Raw genomic sequence first — 19,462 nt, 5'->3', positions numbered from 1 at the left:
AGCGCTATAAATAGATGTCTTATGAGAGTTATTGGTAGGCGAGACCAACTAAAAATATCTGATAAAAAAAAAAATAACAAGCAGTTGAGTGTGCTGCCAAGCCCACATTTGGCACTGACCACAGAGCACTAACAAGTACATACTACTGAATAACTAGTCGAAATCGAAATTTGTAATTACACATTTATAGCGCCATTACAATCAGCGTTGTTGAAATACTACTGCACATAAAGATTACCTATTTACGGTAATGTACACAAACAAGCAGACACAATCCATATGCACCCAAGTGCGTTTCGCGCTCCAGCTTGCACTTTGGACACCAACTATTGGGTCTTGGCGCGGCTCCCGCAGCTAACATAGTTTAATAGTCGCTAGTCGAATCCACCACGTACATTTGCCTGGTGTTTTATTTGCTTATTTATACATTTAGGGTATTCACAAGATGTCGTAAGCGTCGTAGTGTCTTAAAGTCGTAATTTCTTTCAATGTAAAATAACTGTTGAAACGTTTAAAAGGGATTTTTAGGGTATTAAATATTTAAATATCGGTTTAGCAACATTTTGGTGTGATTAAAAATGCTCTAAAAGCATTTTAACCGTTATTTTACATTGAAAAATTTTACGACTTTTAGACATTATGACGCTTACGACATCTTGTGAATACCCTAATTGTATTTTTTGCAATTGAATTGCTTTTTTCGCTTTTTTTCCTACTTCAGCTTAGCTTTTTGGCTTGCAGCCTTACCAATGCTACTCATGGAAAATTTTTTAAGACGTAATATGTTATGTGTCTGTGCTAACGACCGCTATGTAGTGCTGGTATATTGTTATGTTTGCATACAAATCGAAAATAATTCGCGCTTCTACATATTCTATTCGTGACTTCGTTATTTATTTTTTCACTTTCGATTTGGCGCTCACTACCCACTCACATTTGGATAGTATCTGTCATTATCAGACATAAAAATTTACATACAGGTATGTACACCATATTTATATTTATATCGCTTCTGATCTGCAATTATTCAAACTACTTTTGATTTTTACGCAGCGCGCCATGAACAGTGCAACATTGGATTGGACTTAATTACATATAAGTCAAATGATTTGAAGGTAGATTGCATCTCGAAAGGCACAAGCTGTCTAAAGAGGTGTCGGTGCATATAAACACAGGTGTACTTATAACAGTTGATTTTTATAGTCAATTTTGTAATAAAAATTCTGTTCTACTATCAAATATAAATTACTCTATATGTATGTAAGATCGACCTGTATCTCGGTTCAAAAACGTCTATCTCAGCAAATTTTTCAAGAACACTCTAGTTCAGAATTTGGTTGGAGAACGCCCTATCTCAGCAACTGGTCCAAGAACACCCTATTTCAATGTAAATTCAATATATCGGCAGCTCAGATAAGGCGTACTTCAAGCAAATTCTGAAGTAGGCCGTTCTTGAATAATTTTCTGAGATAGGCCGATAGGGATAGGTCGATCTTCCACTCAGCTTTCGACATTTACAAAAGTCTCTAACCATATCTGAGCTATTTTATGACACTGATGTCTTACAAAAATAAATGATATTGAGCTTACTTTTTTATTAGCGAATGTTAGAGACAATCATGAAAAAGAAGAAATTAAAAGAAATATGAATTTGAATTTTATAAGATGTTAGTTAGATACTCTATAATTACAAATGGGAGAAATAAAATATAAGGTTTCGATCCTAATGGCACTCGTCTACACGGACTTGGAATCTTCTTGCATTTTAGTTTTCTTTTACTATAATGGGTAGTATCACATAGGTGCAATGAACTTTTGAACAAAATACCTTATTTATTATTTATAGGATCCTTTTTTCTCATATACTAAAAAAATAGTTTTTTTTTCTACACTTATAGGCTCCTCTGGCTCTCATGGCTTCAGATCATCTACATACGTGCAACTCTTCAGTGCAATGTATTTCGTGGTCCATGCCTAATGAGACTCGAGCAGTGGCAGAAAAGATGTGCTCTGATCCGCTTTCCTTCCACGTCTCACAGTTTATCATAGAAATTGTTATGGTCCTGTCAAGGCAAGAAATTATCTCGCGGAATGTCTCTCAGGAATAACGGGCTTTCCTTTATCCCGATCAGTTTCTGCTTCTGGTCGTTACTCTTGAGTCTACTCGGCTCCTCTAGCGATCATTTTTGATGCCCAACTTTATAATAACAATTTTTATTATTTAATGGCTAGTGGAAATGCAGCATTAGTAAATTAATCATTTATTAAATTATTCCGACAATCATCGCAATAAATTAAAGTTTATTAAAAATTTCCATGTTTTTGCAGAAAATTGTGATGATCTAATTACGACCAATTTTATTGACTAAATTGCTTAAATTGACAAATTTTAGCATATGTAAAAGCTTTCTCAATTGCTGACCTTTAATTTCAGTTGTCACTTTATTTGCAAACAAATTAATTAATTTTATGTTCTGAATAATTGTATTGCGTCTAATAACTCAATTTGTTGGAAGGGACGAACATATTTATGTACATTAGACTGCATCACTCCGCATACGAAAAAAAATCGGTACTGTTTCTCCATTGAAATTATAAAATCTATTATATTTTAAGACCTCCACCAAAATATTTCGGAAAAATATTAAGATTTAAGCGAGCTGGACCGATTTGAAATCACCTCCGAAAATGGAGTTTTTTATGAATAAAAATACTTTCTTAAAGATGTTTTTTGAAAAAATGCCCTCAAATGACAAAACGGTTTAAGCTTAAAACATGTACATAAAAATATTAAAAAAAAAATTTCAAAAAATTTTTACGGAATCATAATAATAAGATTTTTGATGCAGATTTTTGAAGCCTAATCTGTTTTGTCATCTGAGGGGACTTTTTTCAAAAAGTTCTTTAAGAAACTATTTTTATTCATAAAAAACTCAATTTTTGGAGGTATTTTCAAATCGGTCCAGTTCGCATAAATCTTAATATTTTTCCGAAATATTTTGGTGGACGTCTTAAAATATAATCGATTTTGTATTCCCAGCGGAAAAACTGCAATTTTTTTGTGATGCAGTCTAATGTACATACATACAAACTAAAAATAAAAAATATGTTTGCCATCAAAATCAATGGTTCGTTACGCAGGTCAAGCAAGTCAATTTAGAACATTTATTTTCATGCTTGCAAAACAAATCATTATGTTTGTTCCTCACGAGCCCGCGGGAGCCAAAATAGCCCAGAAAGCGTTCCTCACGCTAGAAAAATGGGTGATAGAAAGCGAATACCCTCCACTTTTTGATCTTAAATTTCTTCTTCTTCACGCCCGAAACAGCCCGGACTTTTTTTCCGGGCAGAAATGTGCATGAAGTCAATTTGAAATAACAGTTGTTGTTTGTTTACATCCGAAAGCAAATTTTGTAAAATAAAAAACTAGAAAAAACTCAGCGTTTAGAGCTGTGTTTTTTTGCTTTCCTCTCACGCTCTGGGAACTTTTGACACGTGGTGACACATTTCTGGCACTTATGTGAGAGTAACTTATTTTTACGCTATAATTACCGAAACAGCCCGGAAAGCGTGTGGAACAAACCTATTAATGGTGATAAAATTAAGCCTAAAGAAACCTAATATGCACGAGTACACATAAACATACACCAATGCTATTAAAAATAGAGCATCTACATAAATATGTTTACATATGTATGTGTGCGCATATGTTTAAAAAAAAATGTGTCATATAAAATTACCCCTGTCGTGCAACAGATCCAACAGTCTGCCATTCAAGCTATCATTTACGTCATTCATACTGTTTTATATTTGAAAGTACATACATACTTATATGAACATTAGTCCGTATCAGAAAACAAGTTTGCCATAAAATTTGGAAAACATTTTTTTTTTCGCCGAATTATCATATCTTCGGTACGAGTATTTATAGTCGCATCTTATAGTATGATATATCAATGTTCTTGTTTTGAGGAGAAACTTTTTTTGTACCAATCGCAGTTCCCCCACCCTATTGCTTGTAAATTAAAGCTCGTCAAAAGTCATTAATCTTTTGCTAAGGAAGTATTTCGATTCGAAGTTAGCTTCGAGTCTTTTTTTGTTCCAAAGTTTATTGACCTCAAGTAGTACTTACCCACCAGATCTCAGTTGTAAATTAAAGCTCACCGAAAATCATTAAACTTTTGCTAAGAAAGTATTTTGATTATCAAGTAGAACTATGTATATAGGGCTTTTTTTTGCCGAACGACACAATTCAAAATTCAAAAAATAAAAACCCTTACTACTGTGGCTCATGTCTATAATCCTTGTCGAATCCATATCTAATCTTTAGCACTTACTTTAGCAATCCTTACTGCTTACTTTAGTAAGGTTGGAAACGGATTAGACAATGATTAGAGACAGGAGCCACATAATTGTAGTATAAGTTTTAATTTTTTGAATTTTCAATTGTGTCGTTATTGCAGGTGACCATCGATATGTAGGTGCCAACGAAATATGTAAAATGTGAACTCTAGGTTCGGCCAAAGAAATTTTTTTCCAAATTGCCTTGTAAAAATACCTCATGACTCAGGGGTATACGGCGAACTTTTTTTCTGGTATGGTCTAATGTACATACATACATATGTACATATATGCAATGTAAATATATAGCTACATATAAATATTTATATTTATACAAGTCTATTCTTTACCGCATCTTATTTAATAATATTGACATATGTATGTATATATGTATGTACATCGCAAATATCTCAAATATCCTAGTACGAAGAGCCTTCTTCAAAGTCGGCGAATAACTACGAGTATACATATAGTGGAAACTCGATCATTTGACGTCGATTTTTGAGAAGATCAAATAATCATATATGTATAATATGTACATATGTATGTATGTATGTACGTGCCCTTTAACATTTCGGCTTGCATTATCAAACTTCTACTGTATTGCACTTAATACTTACATATCTATGCTTCAAAATTGCGTCCAAGGTTAAAGAGGTTAACATTTAATTTCAATTTGCCAATTTATTTAATTTAATTTTCTTTTTTTTCACGTTTATGTTTTTTATACTTTTTTGGTGCTTTTCCATTCTTTGCGATTATTCAATTATCTCATTAAATAATCACATGTTTGGTTTTTTTTTTGTGTGTGTTATGTTTGGTAAACAAATCGAAATCAAAATACAAACATGTACAATATGTATACAAGTATGCTTCCAAAATTTTCCATTCATTACCACTTATACACTGCAGATGGTTTGCATTGTATATATATTTGTTGTCATACCATTAATATGTGAGTCTCATCGTTTTCGCACTTTACTATTTTTGTTCCACTTTCGGGTGTACTTGTATGTACATAAGGACATACATACATATCTATTGTATTTACATATAACACAATCATTCATTGCGGTTTTTTTTATTAGAGTGAATTTGGCATTTTCGCGATATACCATAAAATTTTGCTATTTATTTTTTTCAATAGGGTTATTCAGAGCGAGCTCGTTAAAGTCCTTATTTGGTATTCAGTAATATTTACTTTGTGTTTTTTTATGATCTTTTGATATCCGCAAAAACACACGTTATGAATAGTAAGTCATGAAAGCAACGAGCTACGCAAAAAATGCTCCATTTTTTTTACACATCACCATTCAGTTACGAAAAAAAAATTTCAGGCATTAAATATTTGATGTATTGGGTAACATGTATAAAAAGTGGGCTTAAGCAGTTTTATCAAAGATTTCACTGCCATTGGCAAAATGGACATCAATATACTAAGTTAAAATGTCTTTCAGATCTCATGCTTACGTCTTGGTGAAGCGGTGAAGATTTCTAGCCATCTAAAAATGACGGTTGCTACTAAGCGATTCAGTTTGCGTATTAACCGCGCCCTGATCTAGAAGGGAACATAATTCGACATATTTTGGCTTTATTTAAGAAGTTGTCACATACTGACACACTTAAATATTTTGGTGTATTTTTTTCAAATTTAATTTTTTTTTTCAAAATTTAATTCAGAACAACTCGAAGTGGATATAATTTCTCATTTTAGCCTATTTTGACATAAAATTACATTTGGGGTATTCACCAAATTGAGCAAGTGGCCTGGCATTCTGGCAAAAGAGTAGATTAGCTTCATAGAATCTGCTCTTTTAACAGAGTGCAGTGTGTTGTGTTCTAGAATGGCATTTTGTTTACACGAGTGTTTGGGACTACACTTATTTTATTTTGGAAAATATTAAGCAATACTGTATAGTAACGTGGAATGACTTTTTAAACCAACTGTTGCAAATGTGAGAGCTGCTTTCACATTGTAAATACATACATATGTATGTACATATATATTATATACTATATCGAACTTCGAGTTATTAGGCTGCCTAAAATTTACTGTTCGCTAACAAAGGTCGCTTAAATTTATATCTGATAATTTTTCTTTTATAATTCTTATCACATTTAGCCACCATAAATAGCTTACCAATATAAACTATTTTTGTTGATGCCAATAAATCGAATTCACCTTAAACTCATTTTTCATGTTACACGTTTTTATCGGCCGAACTTTAATTTTTACATATTGGTTAATATTTTGTAGGTATTCCCGCAACAAAATTCAGTTTTCATAGAGGCCTTCAACTGCAAAAAATATTAGATACTATATATACATTTTTACAAGCATAATACTTATAAAGAACTGCTCTTTTTAGCACATCTACGTTGTGAGATTTTTGACAAGTTGGTTGGCAAGCGTAAAATTTGACAATCAGCTGATAGAAATCGCACGTGTTGAACTGTGAATTGGCTGTAGAGCTATCAATTTATAATTAAAAGTGACAAGATCACGAGAAATTCGAGTAAAGCTTGAAAACAGTACATAAATATACATAGATACTCTAACTGGAAAAAGCTTCCGTAGAGATTTTTTTTACAAATGTCATATTTTTCAGAAAAAAATGTTACTTAATTTTTTATGAAAATATAGTTCGTTTAAAATTTTTGTGTGAAAAGTAGAAAAATTTACCACTTTCTAGGCAACATTTCTTAATTGGAGAAAATTTTGGTAAAATTGGGTACGCAGTTTTATAGCTCCTTCAATTTTGGTATAATCATTTTTGATAATCTGTTTTTTTTTGACGGTGTTGTGCATTTTATTTCATATACAAAATTTTTCAGAGATACTTTTCATGGAAGAAATAGCGTCACACCATCAGCAAAGAAAAAAAACCATTTCTTGAAACATTTCATTGACTTTGTAAAAAATCTCTATACAGAAACTTTCTCATGGTTGTATACAGCGAGTGTCAGTCAAAATTGTTAAGAAAATATTTTTTCCATATTTTGCAAATACTCTGTTTTATTTAAATTTGATTAATTTTTAATAAAAATATAATTCATACTACAACAAAATCCATAAAACTCAAAGCTTCTAACTTTGTAACAATAAAAGAAAATTTTAAATTTTCATTAAAATATGATTGACTGGACTGACTTCATTACGAAGGGTTCTCACGAACTTATAAGTTATTGCACTCTTCCATCAACGAATAGATACAAAAACAGCTGACACTTTTGAGTACAACCAAATACATACAAACTTGCTGCAACATTAGCCGCAGCAAGCAGCAAACACGCACTCACTTTTTTCATTGAATAACCTTCAAATGAACCCTGCGCTTCGGTAAGCACGTTGACCGCATAAAAAAAAGGAAAAAACAAATACAAAGCGCATAACAAAAAAGAACGCGCAAACAGTTTGCACAAAAATTTTAATGTCAATCGGCGCGCAAATATTTGGCATACATTAAAAAGAGAGCTTGCGCTTTCAACCTCTTTACCTCCTTACTTGCGTTGCTTTACATTCTTGGAGTCGTTGCAAGCTATAATTTCTTGCGAAGATACATATGTATGCGCATCTGTGATATGGCGACGCAGGAGTACCATGAAATCGAAATATGCATTAAAATTCCTACTTTCAGTTTAATCAACAGCCGTGTGGGCGTTATTGAAAGAATGCGGATGTAATTGCGGAGAAAATATAATAAATAAATAAAGACTGTGTGCAGCAATACCTGTTTGAAATAGCCAGCTTTGCTGTTAAAAATAGACACACAAGCGTATGGAAGGCATTTCCTGTAGTAAGTAAAACAGTCATTGCATTATGCCTGTAGGTTGGTGTAAAAGCAAAGTGTATGTATGTACTTACCTTTCATTGTCATTCTGTTGAATCAATGCCATCCACTGATATGGCTTGCTAGACTGAGTGTCCAACGCTAACTAAAAGGAATCGCCGTTCAGCTTGTCCTTCCTAACTAATCTGATATCCTTTCAGTCGGCCAGTAAAGCAGGTGTGTCTTGTAATTTAATATTTCTATTAACTTACCAACGTTCACACACAAACATTTAAGTATCTATTGGCTTTGCAGGCTAGTCGATTGATAATAAAAAAAACGCAGTTTTTATCATCCAGCTCGAATGTTTAATGTTTTTCTACGAAAACAAATAAACCAGCATAACGATACATGTAAACATACTTAAATGAATCAGCAAGCAAATATTTGCTTTATAGATCGTTTTTGGCAAATCACTTCATTCTACGAAAATATTTATAACATTTAAAAGAGGTGTGCTCCAAATCGAAAAGTATATCTTCGAAATAAAAGCGTGGAAATGTTTTTTGGGCAAAACATTTAGCCAACACTAGCTCTTGTTTAAGAGTGTGGTTAGAGGTTTATACTGCCAGTCCGTAGGACCAAGGCTCGATCAGTATCTGGTCCAAGCAATACCCAACTAAATAATACCAATAGCAAAAATGTCGCTTTTATTAGCACTGAATATACTTAGATCATGGCTCATGGTAGCCGGCCAGTGAGAAAATAAAATCTGGGAAAGGAGTACTGTTTTTGTTTTATATCTGTCTGGATGATTTATTAGGCTTTGGCCTTTTTCCTTACTCGAATAGTCCGCGGAAATGTATCGTTCTCTCCAAAAATCAGCACAACTGCAAAATGGAACAACATACGCTGATGACTGGTTGGCCAGATCGCTAGTATGGTGGCTGTAAAAACTGGTTGATCACCCATAAGCGGAATTAGTTGCCGCTGCACAGTGGATCATTTAATGTTCACAATTTAATGATCTACATATAAAACTGCTTACCGAAAGTTTTTTAATTTTGGTGAGCATTTTTTTACAACATTTTAAATTTGTCTTGTGATATTTTTTTTCTTTTTGGGGAATCCTACAGTGAGTTATGAAGTTTTGAACCACTGTACTTCTGAAGTCTACTCTGTGATTACTTTTTCTTGTATTTGCCTGCCGATTTCAAATAATGATACATACATATATAGTTGAAGAGGTATTTTTCAGTACTAAATAGTATTTATTGAAGAACATATCGTCGAAAATTGTGTCAAACTTCACTACAGGCTTATTTTATAGACAGAAGAAAACTTCATAAAAGCAGTCTCAACCCCAAGCTAAGATTGTGAATCCTCCATAAAGCTGTTGTTCTTTTAAAATTCAACTGTGAGCACTTTGCAGCGTTTTTTTCATCTGCTCCGTGTGTCAACACAGTTTTTCTATTTAACAATTCCGCGTTTCAACTGAAGTGTTAATAAGGGTCAAGGCTGGGCATGAAAAAAATTGTGTTTTTAAAAGGTGTGTACCACAAGACACATGTATACATGCCTATTTACATACTAGGTGTATATGCATATACTGAAATGTAAATCTGTATAGGCCCACATACAGGTATACATTAGGGTGGTCCGAAAAAAGCATGTGAAAAAGTAAAGTCAGAATTTTTATGCTCTCATCCCCTAGGATTGTTCCATACTGAAAAATATATACCCCCATATTTTATTTTGAAATAAAAAAATTCTAAGAGGTTGCTCAAAGCGCTCAAACTTTGCCATGTATTTTATATGGGAAAGAAAACACGTTCCGTAGAAATGGTGTAGAATTCTTGAAAATCAATATTTTTCGATCGAAAAAGTATGTTTCTCTTCAGGAGATTCCCAATAACAACACCCAATTATTTATTTAACTATCTTTTCATATTAATTATATTTTATAGGCCCACCAAAACCCCCAGAAAATGCCAGAAAATGCAATGAAGGGATAAATAAAAAATGTTTAGTATTAAAAAGTGGTTAAATAAAAATTGGATATTGTTACTGGAAGTCTACTACAGAGAACCGATCCGATCGAAAAATATTGATTTTTAAGAATTCCATGGCATTTCTACGAAAAAGTGTTTTTTGCACATATAAATACTTTGTAAACTTTGAGCGCTTGGAGCGACCTCTAAATATTTTTTGATTTCAAAATAAAAAATAGAGGTATATTTTTTAGGATATAGAACAATTTCATGGAATTAAAATTTCGACTTTACTTATTTTGGATCATTCTAGTATACATACATGTACCTACATAACTATGTATAGTACAGGAAAATTGCATTTGCTTAGAAGAGGAAGAAAAGCACGTTTCGAGCTTTATGGAGTTTATATAATTTGTTCTTTTGTTTTTATTTTACTCAATGCACTTCATTGCACTTGTTTTTATTGCATTATCGTTCTGAATGATTCTGTAAATACTCGAGATGCATTTAAATGGGTAAAAAATGTCTCACTTTAAAGATATGCAATGAAAAATCTTACGATCTACATACATTCATACAGTGACCGACATAATGATAAGGTCACCTTATATAAACATATAAGTTTTGACTGTTTATTATTTCATTTTAATTATTATTATTGTTTAATTTCGGTGAACAATTTTTTTTGTAGGAAGTTCGAAACTTGGATTTGTTATTGAATGAACTATACATTGTATATATTTTTAGGATGGCTCTTCAGAATTATAGTCATTTTTAATGTTTAAGTATAATAATAAACTTTATTCACATTAACCGTTTACATCTTAACTACAACTTAATAGGGTTGAAGCCCGTCTAAGTGGTCCGACGCGTTCGATCGTAAGTACGCGAATGCTTGTTTGTCTTGTCCGTCTTCTAACGCGATGTCCCTTTCGTCAAATCATTAGACCAGTTCTATTCCTTTATTCGTTATGTAGGGCTGCATTTCTATGTTACTAACTCTTAATGGCCAATTAGTCCTAGGATCGTAAGTACTGTCCGTAAACTAATCCCACATATTTACAAAAAATTATTTGAATTCATTTGAAAAAATAGCTAAAACTTATAATATACGGTGACCTTATCATTATGTCGGGTACTAAATGTGCATACCTACTTATGTATATGGATAATCGTTAATTGTAATTAGTATGCGTTTTAGCACATAGGATATTATTGAGATGTTTTTGCGTGCATTTTTTACATATTTTATTCAAATTCATTTTGATGAAAACAAATGCAGTGTACGTTTGTAGAATGATAAAAAAAAAACATTTGTATGTAATAGAGCACGTCATTCCCTATACAGAAAAATCGTGGTAGGGTTCTTCAATCGGAATTATAAAATCTATTGTATTTTAAAATATTCGCCACAATATTTTGGAAAGAAATTAAGATTTAAATGAGTAAACGATTTGAAAATACCTTCAAAAATCCCATTACTTTGATTCCGTTGATAAAATGTTGAAACATTTTTATGCACACCTTTTAAGATTAAATTATTCTTTTATCTGAGGTGATTTTTTAGAAAAAAATTTGTTTCCAACAAAGTTTATTTATAAAAAAATCGGTTGGGAAAACGACCACTTTTTTGGCGAGTCACCCTAATGTACATAAATAAGTACCTACATTTGTAGTATATGGAAATCTGTAGATGTTAATACATACTCGTACATATGTACATAAATGCAAATAATAAAACCGGAAATGTACGAATACAAGTAGGTGCATTACACAAATCGCATTCATGAAGTTCACTTGGATTATGAAAGCTGAAGGCAATTAGGAAGTAGCTTTCATAAATTTTTTATTAAACGGCTGCATCTGCTTAGAACTTTAAAATACTGATTAGCAGTTAAGAATAAATTTAGTTTTATGTATATTTACACTTTTCTTGTAAAATTTGTTTTCTTAGTTTAAAAGAATAGCGTAATTATGCATTTTTCGTTTTGCAATTGTTATTGCTTTGTGTACTTTCTTTCTTTCCTTCGTTTTCGTGTGCACATTTCCTGGTCTTTGAAGCAAAATTCTCTAAATGTATTGTTTCACATTTGCCTGTCTGGAAAGTTTAATTCATGCTTGCTTTTGCTCTTTTCACTACTGGATGTATGTATGAATGTATTTTTTTTTTCATTATCAATATTCATTTTATTAGAAACTGTACCGCTTTCCATAAATTCTTTGCGCACAATATGTAATTAGTAGGTACACACATTTCCTTATCGATGTCAATCGACGTCCAATTACTAAATTAAGCGAAATTTCACACACCCTCCTTCGATTCCTCGTCTTTGGCTTTAATACACGATAACTTTAGTATCTATGATGGATGATTACCGTGTGATTGCTGATTTGCGTCAACGTTACCCAGTTTGATATTATTTCAAATACCTTTGTACTTAATACATATTTATATTTGTTTAGATACCTACTTATTACATTAGACTGCATCACACCCCATACAAAAAAAAAATTGGTACTATTTTTCCATTGGACTTATAAAATCTATTATATTTTAAGACGTCTATCAAAGTATTTCGAAAAAATACTAAGATTTACGTGAGTGTGAAAATACCTTTCCACTGAGATCCCACAAGTCTAAATCAGAATAGTTTCGGCCCAGTTTTTCAAGTTTTTCATAAATCGAGCTTTGAAAAAAGTAAAAAAAAACAGCATCAAAAATCTCATTCTTACGATTCCGTTGAAAAGATTCTTAAATATTTTTATGCAGATGTTTTAAGCTTAATCTGCTTTGTCATATGAGGGACTTTTTTCGTTAATAATAAATAAATAAGTAAAGGTCTTTAAGAAACTATATTTATTCATAAAAAACTCCATTTTTGGAGGTATTTTCAAGTCGATCCAGCTCACTTAAATCTTAATATTTTTCTGAAATATTTTGGTGGACATCTTAAAATAGAATAAATTTTCTAGTCCCGGCGTAAAAACCGAAACTTTTTTTGGTGATGCAGTCTAATGTACATGCATTCATATTTTAATAAATATGTACACACATCTCTATTTATACAAAAAACTCGTGCAAATTTGTATATCAGTTGTTTAGACATACCATTATAAAAACAAGTAAGAAAGTCTAAGTTCGGCCGGAGCCGAACATTAAATACCCGGCGCAAATATTAAATAAATGTTTTTTCACCTTTCCGAAAGCTACCGCTAGATGGTTAGCCGGGGTGTATCAATTTTGAGTAAATTAGCGTCCTTAAATTTCGAAATATTGAAGTTTCAAGCATTTCTGAAATTTACCGTTATATGAAAAGCGGCCGGAATTTTAGTCCGATTTCAATAACTTTCAAAGGTTTGCTTTTATGTGGCAAGCACAATAAAAATACCGAGTTTGGTACAAATTGGTTGAAGGGTTACCGATATATATATATGTGATCATAAGTGGGCGGTGCCACACCCATTTTCCAAAATTTTATCATAAACGTATTTCTTGGTAAAGGATTGTTCCAAGCATCAAGTTTGAATAAATTAGCTTTAATATTTACTGATTTATCAAAGATTTTGTATTTCTCTAAATTACCGTTATATGGGATGTGGGCGTGGTTATTGTCCGATTTTAAAAATTTTCGGCCATTTGGTATCCTGTACCAAGGCCAATAACTGCGCCAAGTATGGAAGAAATCGGTGCAGCGGTCGCCAAGATATACACATGTAACCATAACTGGGCGTGACTACGCCCATTTTTCAAAAATTTAAAATATTCTTGTTTTTCGTCTAAAAATTATTGTAAATATCAACTTTGAGTGAATAATCTTCAGTAGTTACTAAAATATCGCAGTTTTCGTATTTCTGAAAATTACCGTTATATGGGAGGTAGGCGTGGTTATTGTCCGATTTTTCGCATTTTCAATACCATCCGTCCTACGCCCGAAAGAAGTACACGTACCAAGTTTCGTTAAGATATATTAAGTTTTACTCGAGTTATCGTGTGCACAGACAGACGGACAGACGGATGGACGGACGGACAGACAGTCACCGCTTAATCGATTTCTCTTTTCATCCTGATCATTTATGTATACATTTGTCTATATCTATCTCGATTCGTTTTGCCTGTTACAAACAACCGTTATGTGAACAAAGTTATAATACCCTTGTGCACAAGTGCGCTCGGGTATAAAAATCGTCGTTTTGATTAATTAAAACAAGTAAGAAAGTCTAAGTTCGGGCGGAGCCGAACATTAAATACCCGGCGCAAGTATTAAATATATGTTTTCCACCTTTCCGAAAGCTACCGCTACATGATAAGCCGGGGTGTATACATTTTAAGTAAATTAGCGTCCTTAAATTTCGAAATATTGAAATTTCAAGCATATCTGAAATTTACCGTTATATGAAAAGCGGCCTCAATTTTAGTCCGATTTCAACAATTTTCAACGGTTTGCTTTTATGTGGCAAGCACAATAACCATACCGAGCTTGGTACAAATTGCTGGAACGGTTAGCGAGATACATATAGTGATCATAAGTGGGCGGGGCCACGCCCATTTTCCAAAATTTTATCATAAACGTATTTATTGGTAAAGAATTGTTGCAATCATCAATTTTGAATAAATTAGCTTCAATATTTACTGATTTATCGAAGATTTTGTATTTCTCGAAATTACCGTTATATGGGATGTGGGCGTGGTTATTGTCCGATTTAAGAAATTTTCGGCCAGTTGGTATGCTGTACCAGGACCAACAACTGTGCTAAGTTTGGAAGAAATTGGTGTAGCAGTTACCAAGATATACACATGTAACCATAAGTGGGCGTGGCTACGCCCATTTGCCAAAATTTTGTAATATTCTTATTTTTCGTCTAAAACTCATTGCAGATATCAATTTTGAGTGAATTATCTTCAGTAGTTACTAAAATATCGCAGTTTTAGTTTTTCTGAAAATTACCGTTATATGGGAGGTAGGCGTGGTTATTGTCCGATTTGTAAAAGCCATTTAGTATGCTGTACTAAGGCCAACAACTGTGCCAAGTTTGGAAGAAATTGGTGTAGCGGTTACCAAGATATACACATGTAACCATAAGTGGGCGTGGCTACGCCCATTTTCCAAAAATTTATAATATTCATGTTTTCCGTCTGAAACTCATTGTAAGTATCAATTTTGAGTGAATTATCTTCAGTAGTTACTAAAATATCGCAGTTTTCGTATTTCTTAAAATTACCGTTATATGGGAGGTAGGCGTGGTTATTATCCGATTTCGCCCATTTTCAATACCATCCGTCCCACGCCCAAAAGAAGTTCACGTACCAAGTTTCGTTAAGATATCTCGATTTTTACTCGAGTTATCGTGTGCACAGACGGACGGACGGACGGACGGACGGACGGACGGACAGACAGTCACCGCTTAATCGATTTCTCTTTTCATTCTGATCATTTATGTATACATTTGTCTATATCTATCTCGATTCGTTTTGCCTGTTACAAACAACCGTTATGTGAACAAAGTTATAATACCCTTGTGCACAAGTGCGCTCGGGTATAATTAGCGATAGTGTATATTTTAGGCTTATTCTTTATTTAACTGCCGCACCTCAAAAGATTTGCTTATCTTTTCGAAATCTTTATTACATTTTTGAGGAACGTGTTTGACTTTCTGTATCATCAATTTGCAGACTACTTCTGCTTATGTTTATATTTTTAGAGAAAATGTTATTAGGTAGAAAGTGGCTCTTCTTTAATTCATAACTCGTTCAAAGCTCTTTGACATATCGTTAGCATCCCTAGTAATAGAAGGCAAGTTGTTTTAATGGTCTCCGTAGGCACAAATGAAAGCACTTTTTTACGCGTCATTCACTAGACGAAGACGAAAATATTTACTCAGATGTATTTTTAATAGATCTCTATCCCACAACAAATATCTTAGATGCAGATTATGCAGACCGGGAAGTTTGAAGCCTTACCTTCGACACCATGACATCAATGCCTCAGTACCTTGGTTTTCGTATAATTTTCCAGCCTATTCAAAATCCATCCAATTAATTTATTCATATTCATCCAGGTTATACATATGTACATATGTAGTTATTGATAAACTTACTTCTAGAGATGTTATAAAAGTTATAGATTTTGTTATCGTTATCGCAAATAATTTTCGCTTATATATATTATCCCTACCGTTTTCGATCATCATAATCAATATGATTATCATAGTCGATATTTTTATGTTTTTCGACATTATTAAGTTATCGATATTTTTGAAATCAATAATCAATTTTAGCCTATTCCAATCCACTAAATTCATTTAAGCTATATTTATCGATACAAATATTTCTATTGATATTATCGTAAGTTTTCGACTTTGTTATCGCTATCGCTAACAGTTTTCGTTATAGTTATTCCTATCGTTTTCGATATCATAGTCATAACAGATACTTTATCGGTAATTATCGTTATAGACACCGTTAAGTTATCGATGTTTTTAAAATTAATTTTCTTATATTTTATCGTTTCTGTTTTGTATACTAATAATATCAATATTGATTTGCTATCGGTAAATTTATCGTTTTTATTCTGGTGATCACTTATACATATTTATATTTAGCCGAATTCAAAAACAGAGGAGGTTATCAATTCAACGGAATAATATTTTTTTTTTTTTATGTATGTTTTTTTAAAGTACCCATTAATACTAATTTGGTTTAAAATTTTTATATGAGAATTGAAGTCGGTTTTGTTTTGTGCTAAAAAATTATTTGTTTTTTTGGCCATAAAAATAAATTTTTCAAATAAGAGTTCTACAAAATCTATCTTTTTTCATTTCTGTCGAAATTCTTGAATATTTATATTTGGCATGCATAACATGTGACCGTATGTTCATATTTTTGGCACAATCATTCATTTTTTTTATTATTAATTTTTTACTGATAAATATTTGCTCTTTACGCAAAAAAAGCCGTAACTGACTAAACTTTTTTATTGCTCAAAATGATGCGGGGACTTATAATTCGATGAAATGCAATACATATATGTATGTATGTATACCTAGTACATTTAAAAGTTCCTTATCGCTTCCTTTTTAACCGACTTCCAAAAAAAGAGGAGCTAGCTTATCAGTTCGTCGGAATATTTTTATTTTTATTTTTTATATTTTTTTTTTGGTAATTGAATATATTGGAAACTTTGGACCACGTCAACCGATTTCGAGAATTCTTTTTGCATCGGAAAGGTAGGGTCTCAGAGGTGGTCCCATACTAATCTGGTTAAGATCCGATCAGTGGATCATGAGATATATATATATATATATTTTTTTTTTATAAGAGAGTTGAAGTCGGTTTTTTTTGCTAAAAATTACTTGTTTACCTTTGCGCTCAGATATTGCTCGCTTATCGATTTTGACACCTTACCACAAACACGAGCGCAAGTTTGTTCCAAAGTTAAAAAAAAAGTTGTAGATGTACATACATACATATAAAAACAACAATCAAATCAACTAAATGGTGTTGGTTAGCTGGCGGGCCTCCAATTGCATAAGCACTTTTTTATTGTACATATGTTTATATAAATATGTACGTACGTATGTATACCTGCATATACGTTGTGTGTGTATGTATTTGTATATTTAGAGCGCCAACGAAAGCGAGAGGGCGGCGAGCCCTCTCTCTAGCTTTTTTGCAAGTTTTTTTTAGTCATTCTTATTTGTTGATAAGAAAAGAGCGCTTTGGGGGGCCGAGAGCTTACTTATGTACATATATAACAATGTACTCATGATATAGAATTGTATACATATGTATGTACATGTGTATGTATATATGCATCCGTACATGCTTTGTTCTTGCATAAATTAAAAAATTAATAAGAACTTTAAATATTCTTTTTCTATGTACTTGACAAATAGTGGAAAATTACCCAGTGTATTTTTGTGACTTAATTTTTAATAATTTTTTTTTTTTGATAATTGAATATAATGGAAATTTGTATTCTTGAAAGCACATGCTGAACCAGTATTGAACTACAGATAAGCAAGCTGCTGAGATAAGAGTGTATGACCTCAAGGAAATAGCACACTTCTTAAACTAATTGCCAGTTGAGTTTGATGTAAATATGTATACGTTTAATAAATCTAGAAAAAATCATCTGACAACAGCAGCAGAGCACAATCTTATCTACATATGTATTCTTTTAGTGCCTTTGAGTTTAAAACCATCGCGCCGAATAGTTGGTGTTGTAGAAAAATCGTTGCATGTAAAATCAATGCTATCATAGATATCTCTTAAAAGCCCATAGGCTCAGGGTAATTTCTTTAAACTTATCGCCATACTAATGTAGAGTGGTATAGAAAACTTCTTACATTGACCTTTTGGTTTCATCCATTTGCTTGAGTAGTTATGTATATTCCAAGTTGTTCCCTTGGCTCATCTGCCAGTATTAGCCACTACCTGCGAGTTATTGACCTTTTCACTGAAGACTCTTAAATCCAAGCTTGCCTAAAGTACAGTAAAAAGGGTGCCTTTTTCGATTATCTCATCAGCTGAACTCAGAAAAAATATACCATACTGCATTGAATTTCTTCAACGGACGAAAATCTGCCTGTAGCGTTGCAGGCCTCCCCGTTAAAAATGTTTAGCTTACTCCTTAATTAATGTCTATGAAAGTTAATTTGCAAAGTGGCGCTGTTATCTTCCAGCTGCCATTTTTGCGATGAAGCTTGGTTTGCGACAGCATGCTTTTCTGAATAGCTTGCAATTTTATAGCCTTAAAGCGAATATCTAACTTGATGGATGAAACTGTCAAGTTGACTTATCGCAACATAATTTGCGCACTTGACTTTGACTTTTGCCATTTACCATTTGCAATTTAATTCTAAATTTAATTACTTGCAACTTGTTTACTTACTTTTCTTTTATTCTTCTTCTTCTCCACAGGATCAAGAAAACCTACTCGGCAGCAGCATGGTTCACGGTACGAGTGAGAGCAACTCAAAGACCCTACCACAATATGTGGCGGCTTTGTCAGCTGCTGGTGGCGCATTTGCCGCTGGTACACTGCTCGGTTGGACATCACCCGCCGAAGTAAAGATCAATAACGGCGCTTATGATTTTGAAGTGTCGAAAAGCGAATTCTCATGGGTTGGCTCAGCCATGACATTGGGTGCGGCGTTCGTTTGCATACCAACTGGTATACTCATCAATTTGGTGGGACGTAAGCTGGCAATGTTGTTGCTGGTGCTGCCCTTCACTCTAGGTTGGGGTTTGCTAATTTGGGCGCAAAATGTGCCCATGATGTTTGTCGCTCGTTTCCTGCTGGGTATTGCTGGTGGTGCATTCTGTGTAGCCGCACCTATGTATACGGGTGAGATAGC

The 19,462-nt window shown here is 32.9% G+C and overlaps 1 protein-coding gene across 6 annotated transcripts in view; it reads left to right on the top strand.

Annotated features, from left to right (window-relative positions):
• The window catches only part of LOC118739058 (facilitated trehalose transporter Tret1-2 homolog), a 97,198-nt gene that overhangs the window by 73,483 nt on the left and 4,253 nt on the right, over positions 1 to 19,462 (top strand). For 5 of the 6 annotated variants that reach the window (XM_036470173.1, XM_036470177.1, XM_036470175.1 and 2 more), the window contains one exon: positions 19,026 to 19,419. In XM_036470173.1, coding sequence (XP_036326066.1) covers positions 19,026 to 19,419 — 394 coding nt within the window. Of the gene's footprint in view, positions 1 to 19,025; positions 19,453 to 19,462 lie in introns of all 6 variants that reach the window. The other variant, XM_036470178.1, reaches the window with a different exon arrangement.

Source organism: Rhagoletis pomonella, unplaced genomic scaffold (assembly GCF_013731165.1).
Source record: "Rhagoletis pomonella isolate Grant_MI unplaced genomic scaffold, Rhpom_1.0 Rhpom_scaffold_00005, whole genome shotgun sequence".
Taxonomy (NCBI): Eukaryota; Metazoa; Arthropoda; class Insecta; order Diptera; family Tephritidae; genus Rhagoletis; species Rhagoletis pomonella.
This window is presented reverse-complemented; position numbering and strand designations above follow the sequence as displayed.